We start from the raw sequence: 10830 nt of genomic DNA, 5'->3' as shown, positions 1-10830 counted from the left end.
ATGGAATACATATTTGAAGAATTCCTTAAAAAAATCACAAGTTCCACTTTATATATACAAATTTTTAATTATGTACTGAAAATAAATTACAGGAAAGAACTTTAAAATGTAACAGAGGACAAAGTCACGATAAACATTCCCACCGAATTTCCTTGGCTGGGGGCGTGGTGAGAATGCAGTGCTCAAGAAGATAAATATCACAAGTATAACAAAAACTTCAAATTGTCTATGCACTCACACACTGACATGAGCCACAAACATTCCTTCACAGGGACTGTACTCTTAGCCTACCACAGAACCAGATTTTGTCATAAACTACAACATTTTTAATACAAAATCATATTTATATATTTATAATTCATATACTTGCCCTATCTGTGATTTTAGAAAATAAAAGCTACACACTGTATAGATACTCTTAACTCATAGCTGTAGGCAACATTTTTGGATGGAATTTCTCCCCCCATAAAATTAATGGCATATTTTATGTACATGAAAGCTAAACTGCATAAAGACAGTTCAGTTTCCCAGATATGTATCTCCTTTTAGGGCAGGTTTATAAATTTAAAAAGGCAAGACAAATGTACACCTCAGAATCACTTTCTTAGCTACAAGAGTTGTCATATAATTTCTGTGAAGTTTCTGAAACATGCATTTATGTAATACTGGTATTGAAGGCAGTAAAGCAATATATACTTTTAATGTCGTGGCTCAATAAAGGCTTCATTGTCATTCCAATCTGATTCTTGATACAATGATTCGTAACTTCTCTAAAAATTAAAATTTCAATGGGACACTGTGTTAAAAAGACTCTAAATAGATTTCTTAAAATATTCCCCTGAAATAGCCTTCACATAAGACAAATTTCACTAACATTAGATTAAGTAAAAAGGGAAAAAAAAGAATTAAACATGGCACAAGTGTGCATGAAAACTAATGCTCCTCAGCCAATCTTCATGCCTTAGGAGCCATGAACAGAATGCTTAAAACCAACAAACAATTTCACACTCTGTGGCAGCCATCTGTGAAGCCAGTTATACTAAACTACTTCTACAGTTGATTGTAAACTTTGGTTTATTTTTATTTGAGTTCTCACTGTACAGCAAGAATGAAAAAAAGAAAGAGTGGAGTCCATGAAGAGATGAACTGTCAGTCTGTCTTTAATCTGGTATGATGAGACAACTGGTCAGTCAGGTCTGCTTTGATAGAGTGTGTTACAGACTGCCTTATGTTTTCCTCCATGAAATTATCAACCAGGGTCTTCAATACCTGTTCCCGTAGTGTTTCAGCAATCTGATCAATCATTGTTCCAATTTCTCTGAACTCCCCAGAGTATTTAACATATGCCCAAGTACAAAGAGACGTCAGTGCTAACCCCATGACAAGGTTACACAAGACGGCTATAGAGTTTAGGCCAATGAAGCCAGTCAGTCCTGAGATTATATATAGAGCAAACATGACTGCAAACAGTGTGGCAGGGGTACGAGCAACATAGAAGATATTTTTGCCTTCATTGTGCTTTATAAAATTTGCATAGTTTTCTCCTATTTCAGCCTCAAACTGGTCCTGATAACGACCACAGAATTCATCTCCACCCATTTTTTTTTTTACTGAACAAAACTGTTTAATTGCCACTTCCTTAAGATCCAGGTGTTTTCGCTCCAGATCTGACGGTGCAATGTAAGGGTTGTCCCCACCACCTACCTGCTCCATACTTTTGCAATAGATCTCTCTCGCTCTTGCTACTGCAGCAAGATTATTAGCTTCAGCTGTTGCCTGAAGCATGGACTTTGGATGTGGAAGTTCCTCTCCTTAATAAATTTTAATGTAAGCCTTAAAGTATTCTACAAGATGTCTACAAATGACTTTAGATCCACTTATCTCTTTTTCTACCAAATTTTCTGGGGCAAGTAGCAATGGAATCAGATTTCGAAGCTCTCGTTTAAACTCTTCATCAGTATCTTTCAATCTCCCATCAAAACTAGGATTAGTTGCAACTTTAAGACCAGAATGTGGCAAAAGGAAGCAACCAAGATTTGAGAAACAGTTGTGAATGTGTTTCCTTACATTCTGTAGCTCTTCATGTTGACTTTGTTTTACCTGCAATCTCTTTTCAAGGAATCGTTTTCCACCTTCCAAACCATATGCGCGTTCATAAGGATAACTCCAGTCTCCAATCAAAAACATTAATGTCTGGGGCTTCCCTGGTGGCGCAGTGGTTGAGAATCTGCCTGCCAATGCAGGGGACATGGGTTCGAGCCCTGGTCTGGGAAGATCCCACATGCCGCGGAGCAACTGGGCCCGTGAGCCACAATTACTGAGCCTGCGTGTCTGGAGCCTGTGCTCCGCAACAAGAGGGGCCAAAATAGTGAGAGGCCCGCGCACCGCAATGAAGAGTGGCCCCCGCTTGCCACAACTAGAGAAAGCCCTCGCACAGAAACAAAGACCCAACACAGCCATAAATAAATTAATTAAATAAATTTAAAAAAAAAAAACATTAATGTCTGAAATGGTTTCTGGTAGATTTCTTCCATTGCAAGTCTGCAGTATTCTGTAAATAATTGCAAGTGTTGAAGATCATCTTCTTGAATATTTTGAGACAAATTATATACCTGGACAGAGCAAGTCATAGTGCTCAGAGCAAACACTGTTGCACAATCTTTGATAGTTGACTGGCTATCGAAGGCACCCTGGGTATCCCTCAGCAGCACAGCCACTTTTGTTCCATTAGGTCTCTTGATCACAAACACTTCATTCCAGACGTGTATGCCTGTCGTTTCTCTCTCTCTCTTTTTTTTTTTTTTGCGGTACACAGGCCTCTCACTGTTGTGGCCTCTCCCGTTGCAGAGCACAGGCTCCGGACGTGCAGGCCCAGCGGCCATGGCTCACGGGCCCAGCCGCTCCGCGGCATGTGGGATCTTACTGGACTGAGGCATGAACCCGTGTTCCCTGCATCGGCAGGCGGACTCTCAACCACTGTGCCACCAGGGAAGCCCCTGTTGTTTCTCTTTTGCAACCAACCGCCATGTAAAGCCAGTCAATGGTTCATTGTTTCCACCAGTCCAACTTTGAGAATCCTTGTTATACATATATCTAAGCATGAAGTCCAGTAGAAATGATTTCCCTTTAGGAAAAGCTCCTGCCACGGATACCACTACTATGTTAAGATCTCGTATGTGCTCCTGTAGCAATATCTGCTCCAAAGCTTCTTCATCAAGCTCAAAGTTATGGTCATCTTCATGTGCAAGAATAATCTATACTGGACATGGTTTCTTCATAACCTCATCAGAGTTTACTAGGTCATCATCTTCATATTTCTCACCTAGGAGGGTCCTGGACAAGACGTGGTTAACCCCGGTGTTTGGGTCGCTGGTTCGCCTCTGGCACTGCAGCCCCTCGTGTGGCTGCCGCCTCCGTGCTGCCTTGTCCCCCTCAGCCATCTTGGACAGATTTAAAATTAACTCCCCCTAGAATGCTATTTTATTTTTTTTAATTTAAGTATAGTTGATTTACAATGTTGTGTTAGTTTCTGGTGTACTATTTACAATAGCCAGGCATGGAAGCAACCTAAATGTCCATCGACAGATGAATGGATAAAAATGACGTGGTATATACATATATGCACACATGCGCGCGCGCGCGCGCACACACACACACACACACACACACACACGCACACAATGGAGTATTACTCAGCCATAAAAAAGAGTGAAAACAGTTTCTCAATTGAACACTGGGCTGAGCTGGTCTTCAGGATGCACTGAGTCTTAGATGGCATTTAGGGCAGGTATCTGAAAGTCCATGCTATGAGCATCTTTGTCCCCATGTTAATCCTCACTTTCCACCCAGGCCACCAGGATGCTGCTTATTCCCACCACTGTTGCTACGGTAACTGGCTGGCAGTCTTACATACCAGCCGTCAAACATGCTGAGAGAAGCCCTTTTGTACCACTAATCCAGTCATACTGTGGAAAGCCGGATGGATACACATTCCAGTTGTGGTGGGGGACTTGATGGCTATGGCCAAGGGGTGCAGTCAATGTCCCTGAAGGCAGAGAGGTATGGCTGCAAATGAGCAGTAGAGATGGGTCAGCCCAGATCTGGGTTGAGTCCTGCTTCTGCTGCTCAGTAGCAGTGTGCCTTTGGGAGTCAATGAATTTCCTGAATCTCATCTTCCTTATCTGGCCAACAGGGAGAGCTGTTCTGCCCCCACAGAGCCGGAGCAGCAGTAAATGAGACCACAGGGGAGTGCAGAAGAATTGTGAGCCCTCACTGTGGTTGGCCATTTCGCAACCACTCTCAGGGTCGAGTCATTTCTCCCGGATGTGCAAGAACAGAAATCAGCATAAGAAACTGGTGCCCTAAGGAAAGCCCCTGACTCAGCCCCTATTTGGTTCAGTTGCTGAGGGTGGGTAAGTGTGGGCTTCCGCTGGCTTCCAGAGGGCAGTGTGTCTGGCAGAGTTTCTGTCTAGACACTGGCTGAGGGCTCTGCCCCGCCTCCTTGTTCCTGGGGCACAGATGCCTTACTATTCCTCAGGGCCAACAGCTCAGGATCCAGGAAAGCAAGAGGGCTCTTCCCTGCTGTCATGGGCTGAACTGTGCCCACTCTGCATTCATATGTTGAAGTCCTAACCCCCAGTACCTCAGGATGTGACTGTATTTGGACATGAGGTCTTTAAAGGGGTGATTAAGTTATAATAAGTCATTAACATGGGTCCTAATCCAGTATCACTGGTGTCTTTAGAAGAAGAGATTAGGACACAGACATGCACAGAGAAAAGACCATGTGAAAACACAGGAAGAAGATGGCCATCTACAAGCCAAGGAGAGAGGCCTCAGAAGAAACCAAACCTGCTGACACCTTGATCTTAGAACTTAACCTTCCAGAATTATGAGAAAATCAATTGTTGTTTAAGCCACCCAGCCTGTGACACTTTGTTATGGTAGCCTGAGCAGACTAACATGCTTGCCCTTCCTCCTCACTGTAAGTAAGAGAATTCCAGCTCCCATGGGGACCCTTGGAGACAGGGACCCTTCTGGAACCACCATGAAGTGGGACTCTTCATCTTGTTTCTGGTCGCTCTCTCACTGCTCCCTGGCCCCACCTCTGCACCTCTGCACTGGGGTTCCCAGGACCCCAACTCCATGTCTCCCCAAGCCTGTCCAGCTCACATATTGCCCCCAGCTTGGAGAGAGGGACACATTAGGGGCATAGGCTGCAGCTTGTAACACAGCTCTGGGTGCCACAAGTCCCATCTCTGTGACCAGTTCTGATTTCAGTCACAGGTGTGATAAAGAGTTCTTGTCCATTGGTGGTTCCCACTCCAGGCTCTCAGCTGCTGGGGACTTCTCTGAAGCCAAAGGGAACCTACAGACCCTGTGCAAATGAACGAAGCCCAGAAGTGCTGGGCATCCACATCTCTAGGCGCAGACTTCAGGTGAGGGAGAAAGGGAGCAGGGTCATTCTCCTGCCTCTGTCCTTCCTGGTCCACCTGAGAGGCACTCCATACTCTTCTCAGGGTTCTGCGGAAGTCAGTCTGTTGCTGACAGCACGATGCTGATAATGCCCTTTACGCAGGCCTGCCTTCCATGTCTCACTCTCCGCACCCCCTCATTCCTGCTTCCTGGCATCATCTTCCAAATAAACCACCCACACCCAAGCCCTTGGGCTCTGCTTTTGGGGAAGGCAGATTTTGGCATAGCTTTACCGCTTTCCAGCTAGGGAGCAGTATGGAAAGATTTCACTTTCCTCATTTGTAAAATGGGGACATGACTACCTCACAGGCTGGTTACAGGAGTTAAATGAGATCACCATGGTGAAGTGAGTTGTAAACTGTGCAAGGTGATCTCAAAGCTAATATTTGTTATTATTTTTAGTTTGGTGGTAGCATAGGTCCTTCCTTCACTGTTCTTTCATTAAAAAAGAAGAAGAAAACCCCACCTCCATCTCATTCCCTAGGGTCCCTGTGCGGCCAGGTGCAGGTGAACATCCTTGAGGAGGAATGGGTGCTAAGGGGTTGACACAGCCCCTCCCCTCCCCCTCCTTCCCCAAACAGCATCAGTGTTTATCAGTGGGCTTCTATAAAGACAGCTGGCAGAGAGGACACTGAGTGGAGGAGACACCGGGGTGGCAGGTCTTTCCAGCCCAGCTGGTGTCAGTGCTGTCTGTGTGTCTGGGTGTCACAGGCTGGGCTTGGGGCTTATGCAGGAGCCTGGGAAGGAGCAGGATGGAGGCCTCAGATTGCTTGACACAGCCCTGGCCCTCTTCCAGGAATGCCTGCTGCAGGCTACCTACCTGGCTGCTTCTTGCCCATGCTCCAAAGGCCGACTTGGCTGTTCCCTGCTCTGGGACCCTGCACTGACCCAGGAGCAGCATTGAGACCCTCCTCCTGGTTCCCGCTCTTCTTGCACACCCTCCACCAGAGCCCTGTGCTTCTGCAGACCAAGAGCTCCTTGAGAGGAGGGCTGCATCTCTGCATATGTGTTCAAGCATCTAGAACAATGACTGTTGGCCAACAGTACAGGCTTGACAAACATTTGTAGACCTACGGCTAAGTTATGCCTGGAGGGAGAGTAGGAGGCAAGCAGGGAGTCTTCACTCAAGGTAACTTTCAAGAAGCCAGAGGAGTAGGCAGGCACAGTCAAACTCTGGCTGGCACACAAAGTCCAGAATGCCGGGAGGCAAGTCAGGAGGGGTAGTATAAGGGGTGCGGGGACAGAGCTGCTCACAGAGCAGAGACGTGAAGGCAAAAGGCAATGTGCAGGATGGAGTGTGGGTGGGCTGGGGTCTGAGGGGCTTCCTCAGGTTGGCTGGAGCTTTAGCTGAATTCTGAGAGTTCTTCCAGTGTGAAGGGCCAGAGTGAGTGGGTGGGACAGTCAGAGAAGATGCCCTCTATATACACTTTGCCACCATCCCTACCAGATCAGTCCCCAAGAAGCTGATCCCCCCAGAAGCCAACCAGATCTCTGGTTGAATGCTGCTGAGTCCCCTGCAGATACAGACAGGCCCCAGTGCAATATCTATGGTGTCAGGTGCTGGGCAGGGGCAGATGTCATGGATCATTGCTTGTGTGAAGCTGGGCAGTGGGTATCTCTCTTCACTCACAGAGCTGTTGCCCAGAGCACCCCACAGGGAATGCATGATGGATGGATGGATGGATGGATGGATGGATGGTATTGGAGTTGATGAGATGTGATAGTTAGAGAACAGAGAATGCTGGAAGGGTCAGTCAGGAATGGTACCAAGCAGTCCCCACACCCGTCCCTCCTTCTGTGCCACCTCCCAACAATGGCATCTCCTCCCTCCCTCCTTTCTACATGAGCCAGACACCCAGCTCTGTGTATTCCATATTCTTAGACTGTTCTGTCTCTACCACCACTATATTGGTCCAACTTCTCATCAGCCCTTCCCCGAACTGTTGAAATGTCTCCCTGCCCTGGCCTCTTCCCCCCTGCCCACCAGCTTCCCCTCCCAGAGCCATCCTGCTGGAATCTTAGAATGGCCTCACATCTTCCATTGGCTTCCCATATCCAAAACCAGAGAATAGGAACCCGTGATGGCTTTCTAATACAACTTGGCAAGGCTGAAGGACACGTCCCAGGCTTCCCATTCTTATATGTTTCCCACAGGCTACAGGGAGATTCTTGGGAGATTTGAGAGACTGAAGGGAAGCAGCAGCCATTTTGCAGCACGTGGGCATTATTGCTGATAAGCTGATTCATCTCATTGGCATGAAGCAGCAGCTAGACCTGCCATTGTCCCTCCTTCCCACGGAGCCTCTTCAACTTCTCTGACTCCTAGGCCATGTACATGTGTCTTTAGCTCTGTGACAAAGGTCTGGAATTCTGCAGAAATACTTTGCAACACCAAAACCAGCTGCATAGACATCCTCAGTGCCTTCCCTGTCCGGCACTGCCAAGCACTGTCCATCTTTTTTCTCCACCATCTCTTGAACCTACTGTCCCCTTTATATACTTACTGACTCGGATCCTCAAGAAGGCTACCTGACCTCCATTAGTCTTCTCTCCATGTTATTCGTTCAGTTATTCAAGAGTCATTAAGCACATACTGCATGTCAGACATCATTCTAGGCACTGTGAAAACAGCTCTAACCTTAACTTTCACCCTTCCCTCCTTATTCTAAGTGGTGCTTGAATAGTAACCAAAGGGGTAGTGGCAATAAAGCCTGCAGAATAGAGCCTGTATCTTAGTAGGAGAGGGGAGACAGGTAGTAGATGAAATAGGTAAGTAGGAGGCAGGACTTCTAGCTATGTCTGAGTGATGAGGTCAGCAAAACCTCTTCGCCAAATGCAACTATAAATCTGGACAAAACTGACAAAAACAACCACTTCCATACTCTGAAATCGACCAAAGGCATGCAACAATCACTTATGCTTGAAAAACTGCTATACTTTAGGTAAGAACAGTGAGAGTCTGTGGTGTTCTTGCCAAGGGGTGCTTCTATCCCACTTTCCCCAGCTCAGTCCTCACAGAGGTTCTGCCAGGGTGGGGCACATCATGGGGACCAGCAACTTTGCTGACGAAGTCAAAAGTGGCTTATTCAATTTTGAGCAGTGGGTGATGCCTACACCCAGTGGCATTGTCAGTGGAATAGACAATCTTGGCAGCAAGTGAATGGGGGGAACTAATGCTGTGTCTGAGTTTGTAGTCATTGTTGGGGCAAACATGTTCCTGGCTTAGGGTGCATGCACGTGCAGTGGAGACCAGAGAGGGCTCAGGGTATCCATACACTCCTGCCAATCCTAAGACTGTGGGCAAGTGCAGAGGTAATGTGAAGAGTCCAGCAGAAAGTAAAAGCCAGGGCAAACTTGAAGAACTTGAAAACAATCTGAACTTTGACTGCATTTCCCTATCTCACGCAGATCTACTGGCAGAGAATGGAAGTTCTACTAGCTCAAGCTTTGAACGCAACATCTGTCCAATCATTGGCTGATCACTGAATTACACAGAAACAGAGGTGACCCCTAGGAAGCCAGGTTTAAAAATAAAAGGAAGAATAAACAACAAATATAACCAGAGATATTAGTGACTGCATATTGTAGAGGAGACAGATTTAACAGATTTATCCCAGGCAAGTTACCAAACAATTCAACAACAACATTGTTTAGGTGAGTAAATTAGAATTCAGAGTTCCTACAATACATTATCTAAAATACCCAGTTTTTAATTTAAAAATTATAAGTTTACAAAGGAAAAGGAAAGTGTGACCCATACTTAGGAAAAAGGTCAATAGAAACTCTCCGAATATTCCCAGATTTTTGTATTTAGCAGACAAATACTTTAAAAAAAACCCTATGTAAATACGTTTAAAGAACTAAAGGGAACATGTTTAAGAATTAAAGGGATGCATGATAATAATGAATCAACACATAGGGAATCTCAATGAGATAGAAAATATAAAAAAACAAATGGAAATTCTTGAGTTGAAAGTCCAATAATTGAAATGAAAAATTCACTAAAGGGGCTCAACAGAAGATTTGAGATGGCAGAAGAAAGAATACATGAACTTCAGGACAGAGCTACAGAAATAACCCAATCTGAAGAATATAGAGAAACACGGAACAAAACAATTGAAGGAAAAAGAACAGACTCTCAGAGATCTTTGAAGCAACAATAAGTATGCCAATATATGTGTAATGCAAGTCCTAGAAGGAGACAAAAGAGAGTAACAGAAAAATTATTTCAAAACAAATAGTGGCTGAAAACTTCCCAAATTTGATGAAAAATATCATGTTTCACGTGTAACCAACTTAAAAAATCCCAAGCAGTTTTAAAATACAAAGAGATTTATAGTTCAACACTTTAGAGTTCAACTTTTGAAAGATAAAGAGAAAATCCTGACAGTGGCAAGAGAAAAGCTTGTCCCCCTCATCACATGGAGGGGGACATCAACATGATTAACAGCTGACTTCTCATCTGAAACAATGGAGGCTAGAAGTGGAAGGCCATATTCAAAGGGCTGAAAGAAAAATAAAAACCATTAACCAGGAATTTTGTATCCAAATAGCTGTCCTACAAAAATGGAGGCAAAATTAACACATTCCCAGACAAACAACAACTAACAGAATTCCTTGGTGGCAGACCTGCCTCATAAGAAACACTAAAGGAAGTTCTTCAGGCTGAAAGGAAATGACACCAGGTGGTGACCAGCATCCACAGGAAGAGATGAAGCACAAAGGAAATCATAAGTACATGGGTTAATATGAAAGACTCTATAAATATATTTTTCTCATTTCTTCTCTTAACATCTCTTAAAGACTTAACTGTGTCTAACAATAATTATAATAGTGTCCTTTGAGGCTTATAAGACAGAGATGTAATACATATATGACAATAATAAAACAAAGGAGAAGAGAGGAAATGGAACTACCTTGGAGCAAAATTTTTATGTTTCACTAAATATTAATCTGAAGTAGATTAAGATAAAATGCATATTGTAATCCCTAGAGCAAGCACTAAGAAAATGACACAAAAATATAGTAAAAAATATCAATAAAAAATTAAAGTGGTATACTAGAAAACATCTAATACAAAGAAGATGGTAAAGGAGGAACAGAGGAATAAAAATAGAGGAGATATATAGAAAACAAGTTACAAAATGGAAAATGTAAACCCAATCATATCAATAATTTCATTAAATGTGAGTGGTCTAAATATCCCCATTCAAAGGGCAAAGACTGTCTTCATGAAATAGCAAGATCTAATTATATGTTATCTATAAGAGACACACTGTAGATTCAGTGATACAAACTGGTTGAAAGGAAAAGGATGGAAAAAGGTATGCCATGCAACAGGAAGCATAAGACAGC

General features: G+C 44.2%; 1 protein-coding gene across 1 annotated transcript; it reads right to left on the bottom strand.

Moving 5' to 3' along the window:
- Positions 1-1149: 1149 nt before the first annotated feature.
- Positions 1150-3308, bottom strand: LOC308615445 (atlastin-2-like; the record flags this gene model as incomplete). Its single annotated transcript, XM_081230858.1, is given in 3 exon segments — positions 1150-1812; positions 1816-2193; positions 2505-3308. Coding segments are annotated over 3 exon segments (1419 nt in total). The 5' UTR covers positions 2883-3308.
- Positions 3309-10830: the final 7522 nt, after the last annotated feature.

Source organism: Mesoplodon bidens (genome assembly GCF_964165515.1).
Source record: "Mesoplodon bidens genome assembly, chromosome: 1".
NCBI classification, from domain to species: Eukaryota; Metazoa; Chordata; class Mammalia; order Artiodactyla; family Ziphiidae; genus Mesoplodon; species Mesoplodon bidens.
Note: the sequence above shows the minus strand (reverse complement) of the source record. Positions and strands in the feature narration are given on the sequence as shown.